The 21,541-nt window shown below is 39.3% G+C and overlaps 1 protein-coding gene across 1 annotated transcript in view; it reads right to left on the reverse strand.

Moving 5' to 3' along the window:
• The window catches only part of aldh7a1 (aldehyde dehydrogenase 7 family, member A1), a 54,276-nt gene that overhangs the window by 28,573 nt on the left and 4,162 nt on the right, over positions 1 to 21,541 (reverse strand). Inside the window, exons 2-6 of the mRNA XM_073069664.1 lie at positions 17,243 to 17,296; positions 17,062 to 17,127; positions 11,392 to 11,472; positions 8,413 to 8,536; positions 4,496 to 4,628 (exon numbers count right to left, since the gene is read on the reverse strand). Coding sequence (XP_072925765.1) covers positions 4,496 to 4,628; positions 8,413 to 8,536; positions 11,392 to 11,472; positions 17,062 to 17,127; positions 17,243 to 17,296 — 458 coding nt within the window. The remainder of the gene's footprint in view (positions 1 to 4,495; positions 4,629 to 8,412; positions 8,537 to 11,391; positions 11,473 to 17,061; positions 17,128 to 17,242; positions 17,297 to 21,541) is intronic.

Below are 21,541 nucleotides of genomic sequence, written 5' to 3' on the forward strand. Positions count from 1 at the left end.
AGTAGGGCAGATGATGACGTTTCTGGGAATGACAGGATATAGATCAGATTGGATAGGAGAATATGCTGAGATTGTGGCACCTTTGAGAAAGATAATGAAAGAAGCAGGACATACAAATTTGAAGAACGGCTTACAGTGGAATGGAGAGGCGGAGATAGCTTTCAATACTATTAAGCAAGAATTGCAGTCAGCACCAGCATTAGCTTTGCCTGACTATGAGAAGGTTTTTCATTTGTATGTATCCAACCAACAGGAGGGTTATGTCACAGCGGTTCTAACACAAGAGACAGGCACAGGAAAAGCAAAGCAGCCAGGAAAGCGTCTGGGTGTACATCAGTTATTATTGCACCCCAGGTAAGCCTAGAGCCGGAACCCATGATAGAGGACCTGGTTGAAATGCAAGGTAGGGCAACGTTGGCAGAACAGACAATGTGGAGGCGACGGGGGGGCCAAGCAGAACTTAGAAGGCCTGTGGAGCACAGAGGATGGTTTGTGGGTAGCTCCTACTCCTTTGTTGACTATCCTAATTTCAGAAGCACATGGAGTGGACCATTGTGCAAGGGGGGAAGTAATACGGAAAATAAAAAAGGATGGTTTCTGGTCGCCTTATTTACAGGCTTCAGTAGACTATATTTTAGCACAGTGTGAGGTTTGTGCACAGAATAATGTTCGAAGGGGGATTGCAACCCCAATAGGTCACATACCCGTGCCTGAAGGACCATTTTGACATCTGGTGATCGACTACGTAGGTATGATAAAGACGGTAAGAGGGAAAAGATACATTCTGGTGGTAATTGACAGGTTCAGCAGATGGGTAGAGGCAATACCCTCGAAGGATCAAGGGGCAGGAACAGTGGTAAGGTTCCTGACAAATGAAGTGATCCCAAGGTTTGGAATACCTTCAGAGATTAGCTCGGACAACGGTTCGGCCTTCATCCAAAAGGTGGTCAAATTGGTATTACAAGTACTGAGAATAAAACAAAGGTTTGGATGAGTGTACCACCCACAGTCACAGGGCATGGTGGAAAGAATCAATGGCACTCTGAAGGCCAAACTAAACAAAATTTGTGCAGACACTAAACTTAATTGGGTCGATGTTTTACCGTTAGCATTGATGAGTTACCGCATGCAAACTAATCGAGTGACATGCCTGACACCGCATGAGATGCTCACTGGGAAGCTATCATACCTGTGATGGGGTAAGCAAAAATGTTGAATGGATAAATTATATATACTACAATCAACAGAGGTTCATCAACTACACTGACGATGCGCTGGAGGCCTTAGGGTAACAGCTGGATGCAACTAGCAGGATGGCGTGGCAAAACAGACAGGTACTGGATTGGCTTTTGGCAGAAAAAGGGTGTGTGTGTGTGATGTTTGGAGATCAATGCTGCACTTTCATACCGAACAATACTAGCCCAGAAGGGTCTTTCACCAGAGCAATGAATAGATTAAAGGATCTGCGGAAGGAGGTCAAACAGAATGCAGGATTTGGGCATCAGTGGTTTGACTGGTTAGAAAGCAAACTAGGGGGATGGGGTGCGTGGCTGATTAAATTGGCAATGACTGCAGGCATTGTGCTGATAAGTTGTGCATTTATTCTGTGCTGTTTTTTTCCATGTCTCAAGACTTTGATAATGCGTGCGACAGCAAAACAATTCCCGATGCTCCTGGAAATTGTTGAATCTGACCCTAGACAAGGAGAAAAGCCGATGATGTACTGTTACAGTCTGCACGATGCATCAAGCGGACTGGAAGGTGTTAATAATGTGGACACTAGTCTGTAAGGGTGTCTGAGTCTTTTTTCCTGTCTCAGCTACGGAGGGACAGGTTTTTGGCTCAACAGCCTAGGATAACAGAGAGAGATCATTTTGAGCTCCGAGTATGGAAATTGTAGTTGACCCAAATTTGGGATTAAAATGCTGGACTTTATTTTGGCTTTGGTGCACGGCCTCTGAGTGTTCTCTTTCTGTGTGAGACCCTGTGGGTCTCAAAAGGGGGATTATATTGAGAAATATACCTGATATAATCATTATATATACCTGAACTATAATCACTATGTATTAGCTATTTACTATACTATGTAATCACTTCTAGGTACCGAATATTAATATGTATTATTTTACTAGGCACATTTTGTTATGTGTTGTTTTCACTAGATACTTTGTACTCTCTTAGCTGCATATTATGGCACTTACAGTACACCTGCTTGTTTTGCAACACTATTAGCTGCGATGTATCCCATGTATTACACTCAGCCTTTGTTTAGTACGAGATAACGGTGGCGGACAGGATGCTGCGAGCAGGAATGTAATGTGAGGGAGGTTGTCTGAAAAACATAATCTTGGCCACGAATAAGGCCCCAATGCGAACGGGTGAAAAACAATGGTGACGTACCGCGGGCTAGGCAAAAGCGATTAATTAATTCATATATAGACGATATGCAACTAAAAATTGATTGGGTATGCTGATGAAACCAAAATGTAACTGAGATAAGAAATTACTATAAAGAATGCTGTACACCGGAGCTCGGTGGACTTTCGGTGACAAGTTCATTGATTGCCTCAGCCTTTGTTTGCAAATAAAGGTTTAATTTTCTTGAAGAATTGTCTGTGTCTCCAAGTCATTTCAAGTAACCACGACAGTATTTATCCAGTTTTAAACCCTCAATGACATGGAGTACCTCCTCTTTATTCATGGAGGTTTGTGCTAGAATTTGCCTTCCCCTTCACCAAAAGTTTTCTGTTTTCTTTGTGAATACCAATAAAGCATTCATTTCGAACCTCACCTATACCTCTGGATCCACACACAGGTTGCCCCCAATGGACTCTACTCCTGATTATTCTTCGGCCCTCAATGTTCTTATAAATCATCTTCTGAATTTTCTTAATCCAGCACTTGTGATATTTTGTGATCTCCCTTTGCCTTTCTAACCTACTTTCTAAATGTTTTCCAACACTTGATACTCTTCATAGGTCAAATCTACACAACTGAGCAGCTTTCTCTTTACAAAGCTAATCAATTCCAAAATCAGGAAATGACTGATGTCAGGAGTTTACTGCTCAACCTAACCTTAATTGCAGATCAACACAACAAACCTCCAACCCATCTTGTTTTTATTTGTGTTGCACAACACAACACACGCAGAATTTTAACTCCCAGAAGAAACTGAATACAGATTTTGCTGAATGACTTTACACCCCTTTGACAGTTCTATACACTTGAAGTTTCCAGTATCCACCCACTACTAGGAAATCGTACTGTAAAAAAAAAGTTATTCAGGCCCTCAAGTGAGCACTCTTTCAAATAAAATAACAATACCAAGCTAATTTTGTACCCAGATCTGATTTTGCACCAAAATCTGTAAACTAGCTGTATAAAATTATTGTGTTTCTATTACTTTATCTCAGTATTTTATTCTCATTGTTGTGTCACTGTTAGCAGGATTAAAATAAAAGAGAACAGCTAGAGTTAAAAGAGTGAACGATCGAGCCGTAGTGCTAGAGGAATCAACATCAAAGTCTGACAAGGAAGACACTTCATCATACTACAAGAGACAGGGATAAGACAAAAGCTAAATATTTTAATTGCAAAATGGTGGTGCAAACAGGAGCAAGTGAAAAAAATGGTCCCTAGTTTAAATGTAGAACTCAAAATATGATAAGATATCCACATTAATTAAAGTGCATAATCACAGCTACAGTAACTATGCAAATTGAGAGATTCAAGTTAATAACTGAATATTGTAAGGTTGGTCATTTAAGGCTAACAAAACATTGGCCATTACACAATCGGTCGTTCTGACAGTTAGAGCCAAGTAGTAAATGTCTGTTGTCAGATCTGAGAATAAATAGTTATTTGTAGATTAGTATCAGGAAACAATTATGGAATTGTTCACGTGCAATTCCAGTCATAGAACAACAGGACTCAATCTTAATTTTCCCTTTTGTTTTGCTAAAAATTGAGCAGTACCTTATTCATATTGTAGTGTTAATAAATAATACTGTTGCATAATTGTCATACAAGACAAAATTCTGCATATGAAATGGATTCCAAGAACATTATTTTTAATGAGGTATACTGTACTGAAGAATGCATTTTCCCCAATCCTTCCAAAGTATCATCAAGACTTCAGTCTCACCCCTTCATCGGCTATCAAGTATTTCCAATTCCGTTCTACAGTTAAGCACATAAATAGCTTTATCAAATCTTATCTCACCCTATCTGATCAATAGACCAGGCATTAACATGGAATCCATTTTATTAAGACACTGCACTCCACAGAATTTTTTAGCCTGAAAAAGTGGAGAGAGGGAGAGGAAAGTAATCAGCCAATAAGCCCATCTCTCGGAAAAGTCAAGAATGACCCCATCCTCTTGAATGTTCATGAACTACGTAAGACGGTCATAAAAAATGTTAGTGTTAGTTAAAATGCATCAAGAAAGAAGCACGATGAATGCAGCTCAAGATGATCACTGTCAACATAACTTACCATAAGCAACAGTTTCCACAGATAAGTGCAATAGCGTTATTCCAGCCATATACTGCCACTGGAAAGTTAAACGCAGTGATGATTCCTACTAGACCAAGTGGATTCCATTGTTCAATGAGAGCATGTCCAGGACCTTGAAAAGATTTAATGGAAAAGAAATAAAATATTCCCCATCATGAGTGGAGACAGGTGATGATTGATTCTGTTTCAGTGATTTGGGGGCACCGCAGTAGCATAGCAGTTAGCACGACACTATTACATCTTGGGGTGTCAGAGTTCAGAGTTCAAATCCACTGCTGTCCATCTGTACGTCTTTCCAGTGAGCACACGAGTTTCCTCCTGGTGCACCAGTTTCTTCCCACATTCCCACAAGACTCACTGGTTAATAGGTTAATTGATTATAAATTGTCCTGCAATTAGGCTAGGATTAAATAGGTGGGTTGCTGGGCAGCATGGCTTGTCGGGCCAGAAGGGCTGTATCTCTAACTAAATAAAGAGAAGCCTATAGAGGTACAATGTCATTGAAATTTTCCAGATATTACATAATTTGAAGGAGTGGTGGTAGTGGTTTTAGCAGGGGCAAGTCCACTGAAGCTCTGGTGTGTGAATGGGAGAAACCACACAGAAATTCTATCCCTGCTCTGAAATATGTTCTAATTCAGTTATTCTAATTTACTGCACCATGAGTTTATCTTCCTTTTAACTTACTAGTTCTATAATACAAACCCCAAATTGAAGACTACTTGTTTAAGAATAGATTAAAACAGGTTGTCCATGAAGAATTAAATCGCAGTTAAACAGTCATCTGATTAAGGTACAGGATAAGTGAATGGACAGGCTATGAACTTCCTACAACTCTACCTCTTGCAAGGACTCCAAACTATTCTTTTAGTCCCTTCATTTTATTTGATCCATTGAGACTTTCCACAGAAATGCCTGGTTGACAAAATGCTCGACCCTCCTTCTAAATGGAAGGAGGATAGTGTTCTGACAGTCCACACCTTACATCTCAGCAGTCTCTGGGTTTAACAGTCCAGTCTTCACAGTTTCTGACAGCTTTGACAACATTCGACCGCATCATTAGGGCACCACGGTAGTGTAATGGTTAGTGCAATGCTTTAATAGATCGGGGCGTCAGTCTGGAGCTCAATTCTGCTGTCACGTGTAAGGAGTCTGTACGAACTCCAGCGGAGTGCATGGGTTTTCCCCCAGATGCTCCAGTTCCCTCCCACAGTCCAAAGATAGACCGCATAGGTTAATTGATCATTGTAAATTGTCCCGTGATTAGGCTAGGGTTAAAATCAAGTTTGGTGGGGTTGCGTGGCCAATTCTGCTCTGTATTGTTAAATAAAATAAGTAAATAAATAAATCTTCATCTCCCCTCTCAACATTCTGAAAGCTGACTCCCTAGTGTGCTCTTCCACCTCCAGCAGCTACCGACTTCCTTAAGGCACCTTGCTATAGGAGATGCCACACCCGCCTTTTGCTTTTTCACTTCCTATAATCCCGTGTCCAAAATAATCTATCCTAGTGAAACAGCAATTCACTTGCGTGCCCATTCTAATGCACTGCCTTCAGTAAACAATGAACAAAGTGAAAAGGTCTGTGATTAGTGTTCTGTAGGGATCTCTACTGGGACCTCTATGGTTGTCTTATATAAGCTTTGGATGGGCATGTTTGCAGATGACACAATGATTGCCAGTTTGTGGATTGTAAGGAGGATTGCCAAAGGTTACAGAAGGATATAAATAAACTGCCTGCGACCTGGGCAGAGAAGTGACAGGTGAAGTTTAATCCAGGCAAGTATACATAGCTCCCTTAAAGTGGCTGTACAGGTTGACAGGATAGAAAAGGTGGCAAGGCATTAAGTTCAAGAGCCAGGAAGTTGCATTTGAGTTTTGTAAAGCTCTGATTACTCCACATATAGGGTATTGCATTTAATTCTGGTCAATTCATCATAGGAAGGATGTGAAGACTTTTGAAAGGGCACAGAGTATGTTTAACACATACTCAGCTGTACTATGTGGAGAATTTGGACTGCTGGGTCTATTTTTCCAGAGCAGTAAAGGCTGAGAGGAGATTTATTAGAGGTTTAAAAAATTATGCGAAGCAACTGGTACCTTTTTCCCAGGATTGAAATATCTAGTACTAGGGAGCACAAATCTGAGACAAGGATAGTTTTTGGTTTTACACAGAGGGAGCAGTGGTGGCCTGGAATGCACTGCCAGGGGTTACAGTAGAGGCAGATAGCATAGGAGTGTTTAAGAGACTCTTAGATAGTAACATGGATATGCAAAGAAAGGAAGGATATGGTCAATGCACGGGCAAGAGGGATTCAATTAACTAGCACTCACTGGTTCAATTGTTTAGCTGAAGGAACTATTTTGTGCTGTACTGTTCGATATTCTACATTCAAACACAAATTAGATTATCGTGATGGGAGACTGGAGCTCCATGCTCCCTACCACTTTTTATCCCACACCCATTCTGATAACTGTGGTCTTCTGAACTGTTGTAATGAGTCCCTACTATATGTAAAAGAGGAATAATACATCTTCTGTCTGAGCATGTTGTGGCCCTCCAGATTCTACAGCTTCATTAGCTTACTTTTGGTATCATAAATGAGCTTTTGATGCAAGTCAAACTCTATAAAATTGGGTCACTTTTTCTCCTTTCACAGCATGCCATGCCAGGATGTCCTATACTCCTGCATTTCACATTCTTTTGTTTGACTTTCACTCTCTAACTACCTTCATGTCAGAGATACTGCTCAATTCTTTTTTCCCACTCACTTAACTGCACCATTAACATTTAGATGATCTCAGCAACTTATCCTCATGGCCCATACCCCCACATTTTCTTCAACTTAAAAATAACTCATTTTCAATCTTTTCTGGTTCAAATGAAGGTTCTTCAAATGAAATGTTAACTGTTTCTATTTTTAATCTATTAAGGTACAACTAGGAGAAGACTCGTCCGGCCCTCGATTTAATCCTAGCCCAATCACAGGACGATTTACAATCAGCAATTAACTTACCAACAGGTACATCTCTGGACTGTGGGAGGAACCCATGTGGTCATGGAGAGAAAGTACAAACTCCTCACAAACAGCAGCATGAATTGAACCCAGGTCGCCTGTACTGTAAAAGTGTTGTGCTAACCACTATGCTACTGTGCCGCCCCACAATACTGCCTGACACGCTGAATGTTGTCAGCTTTTTATTATGGTTCAGTAAGTTTCTTCACCAGGATTATTGCTCTATATCAAGGCAGCAGCTCAGTAGCTCCTTTTGAAGTCAATTAGAGACGGGTAGTGATGCCTACATCCCCAAACATGAAAACTATAAATAGTTTCCAAATTTAATGTCTATGATAGCAATAGTATGGATAAATGTGTACAGTTAAAAGGATTATTATCATTAGGGTGTTTATTAAGACAATTATAAATTGTTACAATTTACAATAATATACCAAAGTTTTAATAAATATAGAATTAATTCATCTAATCTGAAATATTCTGCAGCTGACAATTACCAATGATCATGTACCACACAGTAAGATAGAAGCAAAAAATAATTTTACAATTTGTTGCTTATAAACCAAGTTGGCTACTTGCTTTTAAACAATTAATACCTTTAAACAATTACAAGAAAATGTTGTTGACAACAATCTGATGGTCATTGCAAAGTGAAAAACATTCCCTTGTAAGAAACTAGACTCTTGTCAGACAGCAGAATCCTGGCATCAGTGGTGGAACAGGCATTACCCAAATCTGGATAATTTATTTAGGGTTCTTTCCATTTTTACATCTTAACTGCAGCTTCTGTTCGACTGCATTTAACAGGTGGAAAACAACAGAGCAATACAATGGGCATTCACAACAACATGAACACATTCAAACATAGGGAGTCACTTACGTTCAGATGGTAGTACAGGTCCTCCGAACATTCGTGATAGTCCAACTGCATAGTCACAAATATCTATATATTCCTGGACTTCTCCTACGCCTTCAACGGAAATTTTCCCCATCTCCAACGAAAGCTAAAAAAGTCAACAGAAGAAAAAATTAGAAGGAAATTTAATTATTTGTGGCTGCTATATCAAGCTCTCAGTCATGAATGTTGAGATATCTAATCTGAATATTATGCAACAATACATTAATAAAAGTAAAGCAATTCCCTTACTATGTTACAAACCAGCCTCCATAGATACTTCAATTAAATCCTTAAAATCCTTAGCTCTTGTAACCATTGCAAAGCCAATTTTCCTTTTCAATTTTCACACAAACTTGTATTTCAGTTAGAAATATGCAATTCCAACTTGATCTCCTAAAAGGCAGAATCCAAACAACACACACAAAATGCTGGTGGAACACAGCAGGCCAGGCAGCATCTATAAGGAGAAGCACTGTCGATGTTTCGAGCCGAGACCCTTCATCAGGACATCAGGCAGAATCCAAAATGCTTTACAGTCAACGTACTTTCTGAAATGCAGTCATTGCTTTAATAAAGAAAAGGTGATAGCTTGTTTGCATTAAGCAGATAAACAGTCAGAAACTTTACATTCCTTGGCATTATCATTTCAGAGGATCTGTCCGGGGTCCAGCATGCAAGTGCCATTAGAAAGAAGGCAAGGCAGTGCCTCTATTTTCTGAAAGGTTTGCAAAGATACAGCACGTATTGTAAAACTCTGACAAGTTTCTACAGATGTACGATGGAGAGTACAGTGTCTAGTTGCATCAGAACCTGGTTTCTGTTTCCATTTCAGCTTTCTGGCTTCTGCAGTCTTTTACTTGTTCTCTGCATTCCTTATACTAATTAAAGTGAGCATTTGTTCACCAACAGCAACAACTCTTTATTGGATTCTATACAATTTTAAATTCTTGATTATAATCTGTATTTAGATGATATAGATGGCATATCCCAGAAACTGAACATTTTTATCCTCTCAGATATAAATTCTAAACACCTACAATGTCTATAATAATCTTTTGTAGTCTCAATTCTAACTAGTCAACTGCATAAGAATGTATTTGACTCAAAAGTCTGAACTGGTATATCAGCCACTTACTACTTTGAAAACGATCTATTTCCTATCATAACTTTATCATAGTAATTCATTTCGTCTCTCCCCCCCCCCCCCCCCAAAGCTCTATCTCGGATCAAGCAATTTTATGTGCATTCTCAGCAGCCAACATGATGCTAACCCGTGCTTCCAACCTTGTATTCACCATTTCACTAACACTGCCTTTCTCTAATTTAGAAGATATCAGTTTTTGTTACCTCAATAATCCACTGAGATGAACTAAAGGTCCAGAAGTTAAGTGTACAAATCTCACATTTAAATCCAGTTACAGCAATTAAATAAGTGTGGAGCAAAATAACTAGTATTTGTTACAATGGAATTGTTACAATGAGATCTTATCTCCACTTAGATAAATTTGTTGTTACCATAATTAATCTGTAACAGAGAGGAGTAGCTATTTACCTCAACAGTTTATCTATTGAAGGTTGGTGTAACTTGTACAGGAAAAGAAATTAAATGCATCTTTAATAAAGCAACAGCAATTTCTAAGGATCCTCCTTTTTTCTATGACATCAAGGAAAACACTCAGACAAAATTACACAGTTATTTATGCTACTGCAGAGGATGATGTTGCTACTATATTCTGATAAGATATCCTCAATGGAAACTTTAACTAGTAACTCATTAACATTCTATGATACTAATAGACAGATGTGTTTAAATTTGTGTCTTTTGTTTAAAACCTCTTACTCAAATGTAAATATTGGTAAAGCCATTCCAGAAATTCCAATTTTACATTTGTTACTGTTCAGCTTTTGGATTCAGCATTAAACACATAAAAGTGTAACATTTGTAATTTATAACAAAATGTTAAGGTTAAAAAAAACACAAGCACAAGCTTTCATTTTGTTGCTAAACAGTACCTTGCACATGTCGATCTACATTTGCTTAATAAGAGGTACAGTTACTTCCACTGGCCCCAAAAATTAGTTTTATCTTCATTTTGAAAATACAAAACTACAAGCAGAAATGGCTAACAAACATTTGGCATACGTAAAAAGGCAATTGATAACAAATAACATTCAGATCATTTCATTATGTTTGGAGTTCTAGATTTCATTCCCTGAGATTTCTCACCTCAGCTTATTGTCGGGAAAGTTGTTAAGTAAAATTCAAAAGAAAACTGTGGATGCTGGGATTGAAAAAAACAAGAGTTTTTTTTAAAGTCCTGAATTGATCACGTCAAACTTTTGCTTCCTTGGAAATTCGACCTTGAATGAACACAGAATAACTAAAGTATGGAAGTGTAATCTAATATTTTTATATGCTGTACTTGCTTCCCTCTCCTTTATAAAAGTTTTCTTTTCCTCCCTGTAATAAGATGTAAGGAATTTAGGTCAATTCTATTGACTGGTCTGCTTTACATTGCCAGCTACTCGAAGGTTCAAAGGCTCAAAAGGTTCATTTATTATCAAAGTATGTATGCTCCAGATAGCCATGAAACATGGAAGCCAGGTCAAAGAGCAACAGCAAATCCAACCCCGCACAAAAACAAATGGCAACACGATCATCAACCCCCAAGCGCCTCAACCTGCACAAAACTCAACAAGATCATTGACCCCAAAATGCCTCTCCCCCGCACAAAACCCTTTTGTAAAAGCTTTTGTGACAAAAGCTTTCTAAGGTTTTTAAAAAAGAGCTCTAAGTTTTTTTTACATACTTTCCTTGCTTGTTCTAGCTGATCTTTTATGCAAGATGATAAAGCTGAATGATACAAGGCTACTAAAAATGTTAATTACTTGAAATGGTGAATTACAAATTACATTTTTCCTAAAAGGAAAATATAAAAATTTTTACTAAATGACACTTACTAGGTTGCCTAGAACTTTAAGCTTCTTTCTCAGAGCATCACCAATTTGTCTCACGATCTCTCCTCGTTTCGGTGCTGGAATCTGAACAAGATACAAAAACATAAATTCTATTTCATTCTCTTAGGCCTGTATTTCAAATGTTAACTGACTGGCTCACTGAAAACACTGAATGATTTTAATTTGAAACAATTTTAAGACACTGAATCAAAATAGCAGTTAAAAAGATAAACTACATGCCATCATCTGTTGCATTTATAAAGACAGATTCTGTACTCAAAGTTACTGGAAGTATAATTGTGCCTGGTATTAAAAATTATATACTTATGCAGTGTTTGATTGTGTTCATTACATACAGGCAGTCCCCGTGTTACAAACAAGTTCCGTTCCTGAGTCCGTCTTTAAGTCAGATTTGTACGTAAGTCAGGACAGGTATATCCAGTATTATTTAGCGTCAGTTAGTCAAACGTTTATCTTAGTATATATTTTACCTTTCTATGCATAAAAAACACTTAAGAAACGTATGTATTTCAATAATTAAATCAGTGCGTTGCTTAATAATAATTATAGCTTCCATTGGGGCAGGGCCTTTCACATGCTCCATTATTCTCACTTTATCCTTTAAAATTGTTCCAATCGTTGACCAACTGTAGCTTAATGCTTTTCCAATGACCAATGGCATTTCACCTCTTTCCGATCACTTTATTATTTCCACTTTATTTTCAATCATGGCCGTTTTCCGTCGATGGAACAGAAACTCTGCGGATTCAGCAGCAGCAGCGGGTGGTGGGTCCTGACCCTGAGCCAGGTCCTAAAGTCCACCGCACTGAATTCCCTGGGTCCTATAAATCCACCACACCGAGACAGGTTAAATGGGACAAGTAGGGGCGGTGCTGACTGGAAAAGGTGAATCTTGCTAAGAAAAATTTAAGCCAAATACGAAGTTACACACTCAACACAGTGTCAACGGCAACGACTTAAAATGGCGAACTGCGTCGTGATCCATCTTAAAATGGTGGAAGGCGTTCTCCTTCCTCCATTTGTAAGTACAAGCTGTTCGTAAGTCAGACATTCGTAACTCAGAGCCTGCCTGTATTTGTTTGGACCAAACCAAACAAATTCAGACTATTTTTTTCTTGAATTTTGTTTTACTGGCAATTTACTAAAAACACATTCATTCAAAATTTATATGTGGGGGAAAAAAGGTTGATTTCTGTAGGAACTAGACTGTAAAAGCAAAATTGGCAGCAAACATAGTTTTAGAGCTCTGTTCTGTCTCTCCAACCCCCCTCCCCCGAGACTGCATTTCTCTGTAGCCATTTCACCTCACCATGCTGGTTCTGTGATAAAGATTTCTAAAATGGGTTCTCTGAAAGTGGCAAAAGCGAGTATTTCTTGTAAAGGTATCCATAACACCTTCAGCTAGGAAATGCTAACTTGCATTTATCCTAGGTCGTATGTTAACCTGAAGATCGTAATGTCAACAATCCATTTAAAATCTTTTGTTCTCTTTGCTGTATCTTGCAGAGGTCAAATTCACCAATCCATTCCTACCTAATTCACATGTCCTTCAACTCAGTTTCTCGAAATCTATCCATCTATATTTCACGCATGGCCTGCCCATCAACGGAACATTCGTGCTCCCCTAGGAACTCACATTCAGTGCAAAATAATTTATGTAGCTACCATGCTTTGCTGCCATGGCTAGCATACCCTTCCTCAGGTGTTGCAACTAAAATTGGATGAAGTCCTCAAATGCGATCTCACTAAAATTCCACTTAAGTATAACATGATGTTGTTTTGCCTCTACATCTACTTCATTAAGAGAAATGTCAACATACAATTCACCTTCTGAATTGTTCATTTTGCCTGCAGGCTAACTTTGTGAATTAAATTGCTCTGCAGATCAAAACTTACAAGGATGTTATTAAAAAAAAATACTGCTTCTGTTCTTATGACCGAGGGTCATAACCTCAGCCTCCTCCACGTTATGCCTGATCTGTGAATATTTCTCTTCTGTTTAACCTATCCATATTTCTTTGCAGGTTTATCGACTCTCCTTGCAACTTACTATTCCTGTTTATATTGTTAACAATCTGGGATACCTTGCACTTAGTTTTTTTAAATTCCATTAATATAGCTGGGCCGGTTGGTAATGTAGTGGCATCAGCACTGGACTTCGAGGTGGATTTTCCCGAGTTTGAATCTGACTGGGTCCCAACCTGGGCAGCAGTGGTATCTGCACAGAAGAAAGGCCTGGCAATCTACTTCTGTATCTTGCCAGGAAAACTCTACAGGCAACCACAATATCCATAGGGTCACCACGAGACGACAGCGACTCGACAGCACACAACAACATAACCAGCTGAGTGTTCAGTTATGATCATCACTGCACCCCACCATCATCCAAAGTAGCTTGATTTGTTCCTGCTTCCCACCTTCTGTCCTTCAGCCAATTTTCTGTAATAATGCATAACCGCCAATTCAGAGACAAAATTTCTGTTGCAAAACGTTAAATTATTCATTGCCTTTTCAAAATCCAGTAACACTGCAGCCAATTTCCTTTACATTAACACTGGATTTACACCTTAATTTCAGAAGTAAAAGGGCAAGTTAAAAGTGCAACTATTGGGTAGGGAAGGAGTTACCGTAGATTCCGGATTTTAAGCCGCTACTTTTTTCCCACATTTTGAACAGCTTTGAACTTTGCGGCCAATAATCCGGAGCGGCTAATGCATTTTTTTTTCATGCCGCCTCGTAAACATTTTGCCTCGTAACAGTAGACCAATAAAATTGATGAGTAGTTCACAGAGGTCCAATGAAATTGTACGATAAATCAAGCGCACTTTCACAATTAAATTATTGTAAATCAGTCATTTGTACTCACCCTCATCAACATGGAAAACACTCGAAGCATTGTGCTACCTACCCTCTTAGTTTAAACTATATTTGTTTTCTGTACTACATCGCGGGATGCTATGACGACACACCCGGTTTCGCGGCGTCTTGTGGGAAAATGCCGTTTGCGATGAAACGGAAAGGAGGGGGTCGAGCGGCGGAGCGGCTTTGGATCCAAGCGAAATCTGCTTTTAAATGCCGTTTGCGATGAAACGGAAAGGAGGGGGGGGAGCGGCATTACGCGAGCGGCTTTGGATCCGAGCGAACTCTGCTTTTAAGTTAAAGGTATCAATAACTTTTCCTGGTAGGCTGCAGTATATATATTTTTTACCAGTCGTTAGGAGATATTGGAATGTTGTTCAGTAAAGAAGTATACGCAACGTATATTTAAAAGTAGCCGCGTACGGGCACGGTTCGAAAAAAAGCATTTGCAATATGTATTTGTTTTTGTTACCATATGGATTTAATTAAAAGTTAAAAAAATCCTCACGTGTAATATCTTTCTGTGTAAATATCTCATATTACAACGTGGGACACCTGCGGCCGAAAATCCGGTGCGGCCTAAAATCCGGTGCGGCCTTTACATTTAAAAAAATGATTTTATTTCTAAAATTAGTGCCAGCGGCTAAAAATCAGGTGCGCTCTGTAGTCCGGAATCTACGGTAGTTGTTTTCCATGCTGTTTACACAATGATTTGAAAACTTCCGTAACATCTTAGTGATCAAAACCATCCAATCAAAGTCATCAATCAAATTAACTCAATCTCAAAAATGTGTATTTTTTTAAGAGGTCATATTCACTGCAAAATAAAAAATGCATACATAAGGTAGAAGTTGAAATATCAAAAGAAATCTTTAAAACATTTAAAATACATTTCCTTTCAAAAATAAGAATTCATTTGTTGGGGTAAAAGACATCACAGGGAAAGACAGTCATCTCTGCTTATCCCAAAATGAGAAAGAACTGATTAGAGACCTCGTAAATCTGCATAGTCTTTCAAGGAATGGTACTCCCAAAATGCTTTGTAGAATGAGATTCCATAATTCAGATGCAGCAATGTGAAAGGAAAAGCAATATTTTTCCAAGTATTCACAGAATGTAATTTGAAAAAGAGCCTGTGGTGGTAGTGACCTATGCATCTATACCCTCTGGCCTTTGTAATATTAGAGACAGTGGGTTTATGTGATGTTGTTCTGGTATTTAATGGAAGAGATATTCTAGATCAGTGGTCCCCAACCACCGAGCCGCAAGGAAACAATATGATTTGGCGGTATGAAATGATGTGAGTCGTTTCCTCGCAGCCTGGTACCAGTCCACAGCCCGGTAGTTGGAGACCACTGATGAAGATGACAAACAGAATAGCTATTGTAAATGGCAGTGGAAGTAACAGGAGGTTGCAGCTGTTCAAGTAGAGAGTAAAATATTACACGTCTTAGAGATGGTGGAAATATTTTGGAATAACAAAATACAAGTCACGTAAATAGAACACTACTTATTTTTAAAACACTGACCCCTGGTTCCAGATGTTGTCACGTGGAACTTTAACCATGTCAGGCTGTTAAGTGTCAATTCCCACATTTTTGAAATGTGGACTGCACAAGTTTAGTTGACAGGGATTGACTTTGCAATGTCCAAATTTGTTTCTAAAGTATATACACAATGTTATTCCCCCCCGCCCCACAGTTAGTTTGCCAAACAGAAGTAAAATACAAAGAAAGGATGTAGCGAGACTGATGATGTATTTGTAAACAAGGATTTAGGTTTCAAAGTCAGGCACAACAGGTCCTCCCCAGCTTACTGAGATTGTGAAAAGGGTAAGGGGTACGTGTAGAGGGGGTGGGCGAGGGGTAAGTGTAGCAAAATATGTAGACAGGACAAGAGAGAGGTACGTCATTGGGGAAGTAAGGAGAGGTAGCTAAAATAAGGTGCCAGGCCAGACATGGAGACCACAAGGAAAAGGGAACCTGCGACCACAAGACAATGTGTTTGGCAAAGTATTTTGAGCATTACCTATTTCAAGGTAATTTGAAGTGCGTCTGTATTAATTCCAAGAATTACGCTTGAACCTTTGCTAATTCTGAGTATTTCGCATGCTTAGCTATGCAATAGCCAATCAATCGATGAATTCGAATCGGTAACCATATTTGCGAATGTAGTACCCTGCTTTTGGGTATAAGTATGACCTTCGTAAACCGACAAATTGGGAGTTGGCTGCCTTACGCCCGAAGTGCGTGGGGCTGCGAACTCCTCTCTAAATAAAAACCGTTTCAGAGGTAATTTCGTGTCTCTGGTGTTTTTCCTCAACTGAGCAGGTTAATAATTTCAGGTTGACAATTTACAAACACCCAACTTATGCACAGCCCATACATATAAACAAGCGCTTGAGAGACCAGTGGTACGGAGTTAGCAGCTGCTGCGGTGCTGCAGGGAGCTCTCTGTGGCCCCATTATCAATGTACAATCAGTCTGCAGGAATGGAAACTGGGGAGGACCTGTCTCATGGATCCAAATTAGGGAAAGAAATAAATAAGTGCAGGCAAACAGAGTTCTGGATGAACTGGCATTGAATGTAGGATGGATTTTAGGATTATACTGAAGAATCTTTTTAACAAAAATCAAACCAGGAAATGTCTTATCCAAGCTTAGGGATAATATTTATACCCAGGACATTGACAGTCAGAAACTAATACATAGAGCTATGGAGCCGTAGATTACAAACGGCCTCTTCTACTTTATGTTAAACTTTTCTTGCAAAGTATTGGTTCAGAACACTTACGTCCGCCCAAATTTCCCATGCTTCTTTCGCTTTTTGTACTGTTTCTTCATAATCCTCCAAAGTGGCCTAGAATATAACACAAGTTAAAGCCAAGAACAAAATGATGTCATCACTGTCCAGCAAATGCATAGGAATAGGTTATCAAATAAGTTTCAAGTCCAAATATATAAAAAGTAATTACCTGCCTTACTCTGGCTATTGGTTCATTATTTGCTGGACAATAGGAAGTGACAACCTGTGGTAAAGCAGAGTCATTTCATTACACTCTCAGAATCAACATAATCCAAATACATTTCACCTTTAATGTACTCGCTGGAAACAATTTCAGAAAAAAAGGCACAAAAATAACGATGGAGTAAAGGCAAAGGCTTTCATGCATCTTTCAATTTCAAGTTTATTGTCATTCAACCATGCAGGTGTTTACCGCCAAATGAAATAACGTTCCTCAGGACTAAGGTGCACATCACAGTACATAACACAAAGTAATATCACCACACATCATTTAACAGACAAGAAGGTGCATTTACAACTCAAGTTTAAAAAGTAAACAGTATTACACTTCATATGTGATGATACCTGGGTGCAGGCAGGGAGTTCAGTAGCCTCACAGCATGGAAGCAGCAGCTGTCTTCCATCTGAACAATCCTCGCCATCATGCTACGATGCCACCTGCCCAATGGTCGGGAGGAGGGGAGGGGCAGGGCAAAAAGTTTGTTGGATGGATGGGAGGGTTCATCGGCAATGCTAAGGGCCCAGTGTACGGAGCACTCCTGATAAATATCTCAAATAGGTGGAAGAAAAACCCCACCCAATGATCCCCTCTTCACAATCCTTTGAAGGGTCTTACAGTCAGAAGCCTTGTCATTCCTGTACAAGACTGTGTTGCAGCTGTTCAACACATTCAGTGGTGCTTCTGTAAAAACTGGTTAGAATGGGGCCTCAGTCTCTTCAGGAAGTGGAGATGCTGCTGTATTTTCTTGAATAAAAGGTGAGACTGACTGTTATGCGCACTCCCTGAATCTTGTTCTCTCTCCATGGATGAACTGCTTATGTACAGTGAGGGGGGGCCAGTCTGCACCTTCCCAAAGTCCACAATTATCTCTTTAGTCTTGTCTATGTTGAGACTCAGGTTATGTTACCAGCCAGTCTACCTCCACCCTGCACACCGTCTGATAATCATTGCTGATGAGGCCAACCATTGTTGTGTCATCAGCGAACTTGATTTGATTTGAAATGGTTCTAGCTGTACAATCACGTGTCAGCAGTGTGAACAGCAGCGAGCCGAGCACGCATACCCAGGGGGGCCAAGCTGGTGCTTAGCTTGAAGAAGCTAGAGATGTTGCTGCCAACACGGACAGACTGTGGTCTTTCTATCAAGGAAAACAAGATTCAGTTACAGACAGAGGTGTTGACACGTGAGGCCAGTTTACCCACCAGCTTTGGAGGGGTGATCCTATTAAACACTGAGCTGAAATCGCAAACAGCATCCTGGTGTAGGAGACAGCAATTTTACCAGATGGGACAACAACCAATATGCAAAGAAAACTGTGCAATTAAAAAAAGTGAAAAAAAATTACTAAGCAACGAATATTGAGAAAGTGAGATGAAAAGTCCTTGAAACTGAGTCCGCAATATGTGGGAATGGTTCAGTGATAAAGCATCACAGCCATTCATTATGTTTTGCTTTGCAGGAAGTAACGGCCTTCAAACCCTGCCAGAGATGGTGTGCAAACGATTCCATGTCTAACCTCAATCAGAATTGATATTTTGCCCTTAAAATAGATAGATAGATAGATACTTTATTCATCCCCATGGGGAAATTCCAACTTTTTCCAATGTCCCATACACTTGTTGTAGCAAAACTAATTACATACAATACTTAACTCAGTAAAAAATATGATATGCATCTAAATCACTATCTCAAAAGCATTAATAATAGCTTTTAAAAAGTTCTTAAGTCCTGGCGGTAGAATTGTAAAGCCTAATGGCATTGGGGAGTATTGACCTCTTCATCCTGTCTGAGGAGCATTGCATCGATAGTAACCTGTCGCTGAAACTGCTTCTCTGTCTCTGGATGGTGCTATGTAGAGGATGTTCAGAGTTATCCATAATTGACCGTAGCCTACTCAGCGCCCTTCGCTCAGCTACCGATGTTAAACTCTCCAGTACTTTGCCTTCCATTGGTTGTACCTACACTTCTTGTATAGTTCTGGATCACCAGTCTTGAATTCCATAGATTGAGTTCTCAGCAGGCTATGAATCGCCTGGTTCATCCACGGCTTTTGGTCTGAATATGTTCTCAAAGGCACACACTCATCTACACAGGCTTTGAAAAGTCAGTAACAATTGTGGCATACTCATTCAGACTCAAAGATGAATCCCTGAATACTGTCCAGTCTACCAACGCAAAGCAGGCCTGAAAGCCCTCCTCCACCTCCCTTGACCATACATTCTTTGTCCTCACCACTCGTGGTATGGCCTTTAGACTGTGCCAGTGAATTGGGAGTAGAAGTAAAGCCAGGTGATCGGACTTTCCAAACTGGGTGTGTGATGGCAAGGTAAGCATTCTTGATGGTGGTACAGGTTGAGTACCCCTTATCTGAAATTTCAAAATCCAAAAACCTCCGAAATCCTAATTATACTTGATTGCTGACATGACGTCAGAAATGGAAAATTCCACAAAACCCTGGGAAGGTTCTCAGGTGATGCACAGGTCTCTGCGCGCCACAGACATTTCTGACAAGTGACCTCATATATGTAATGAACAGAAGTTAAAGAAAAATAGAAAAAAACTGCATAAAGCAAAGCATGAAGATCCTAGTTATGTATCCTCAGTGTCAGAGTGAACATATTCTGCTTAGCTGTATGCTGATCATGAAACAAGCAAAGATCTATCACAACAAATTGTGAATATTCAGCAAGCAGGTCGCAGAAATTTAAGAAAAGGTACGGCATTAAATTTTTTTAAAGCATCTGAACATGAAAATCTAGAACCAGAACAAGTCTACAACGCTTATTATTATATCTTACTTGAAACTTTAAAAAAAAGTGAAATACAAATACGGTGAACTATAACCTTTTAATCAAAACATGGCATTGTAGATGGAGACTGAAAGTTTCTTGTTGTTCAACAGCTGATTCAGGAATTTTCTCCCGATGCTGCTGTGCTTTTTTACCCTGCACACACCACATTGGCATATTAATGGTATGTAATAATTTTTACTGTCAACTGCATACGTGTGATGAACAATATAAGACAAAGACTGCTTACTGGTAGCACATAAATTCATTTGGAAATAATGGCGATCCCCAAGCTATATCATTATATATTTAAAAATTCCCAAAAAAAAAATCAAAAAATCCAAAACACTTCCAGCCCCAAGCATTTTGGATAAGGGGTACTCAACCTGTATAACAGTTGTCAAGTGTGTTGGCTCCTCTGGCTCTACTCTTGACTTCATAATCTACCAAGTCTTGGCCCTTCCACCTGCTTGCCTACCTGCACTGTACTCTCTCTGTAACTGTGATAATATTTTCTGCATTCTGCTATTGTTTTTACATTGTTCTACCTCAATGTCTTTATGTTTTGATATAATCTGCATTGCTTTGTGTAAATGTATCTGCAACCTTGAAGTCTTTATGAGTATTTAACTTTTGTACAACGTAATGTGACAAAACGGAACTCGTGTGATCCCAGAGTGCTTTGCCGGTTTGTTGATTTATTTGGATGGAAGGCTTGCATGTGGGAGGTGTCATTTATAGCAGTGTGTATGTGATTTACAGCAGAGTAAATGGAAGGGAGTGTTCTGACAACAGAGAAGACAGGTGTCACGGGGGGGGGGGGTATTAGAAGAAGCCATAAATAGGACAAATGGACATTAAAGACAGATGCAACAGATGTAGATAAGAAAGGAATGCATTTATGGGATGGAACAACCTCAAAGACATGAAGTTGATGAATTACTGGACTTTATAAATGTATAAAAATGGTTTGAGCGGTAAGATTGAAGCTACTTTCCAACGACTTAATGTATGGAGATAGACTTGCCCTTGCAAGTAATAAATTGACTTATAATTTGATACACACTGAATGTTGTTGTAGTTTATTACAGTACATTAAAAGACCCAGCTGAACAGTACACAACAGCTTGCAAAACTATGTTTATTCATGGTAACTCAGTGTATGTGACAATAATAAATCAATTCCAATTCCAAACCATGCCACTCATATACAACAAATGCCACAAGGTAAAGCACTGAAATGCAGTTGTTTTAGGATATCTAAAACAGGATTGCTCTTGATAAAGAGCATTGTAGCATCAATGCATAGCTTGAGGTATAGCATAGGAGCAAGGACTGTAGGTCCTTGGGGTTATTGGAGAATAAAGTTGCATTGTTTGCTGTGTAACCAAAACTATGTAACCAGCTTTGTGTTTGCTATTTGCTATGTATGTATCCAATTTAGTAGGAGAATGAAATC

The sequence above is a fragment of the Hemitrygon akajei genome, chromosome 2, assembly GCF_048418815.1.
Source record: "Hemitrygon akajei chromosome 2, sHemAka1.3, whole genome shotgun sequence".
Taxonomy (NCBI): Eukaryota; Metazoa; Chordata; class Chondrichthyes; order Myliobatiformes; family Dasyatidae; genus Hemitrygon; species Hemitrygon akajei.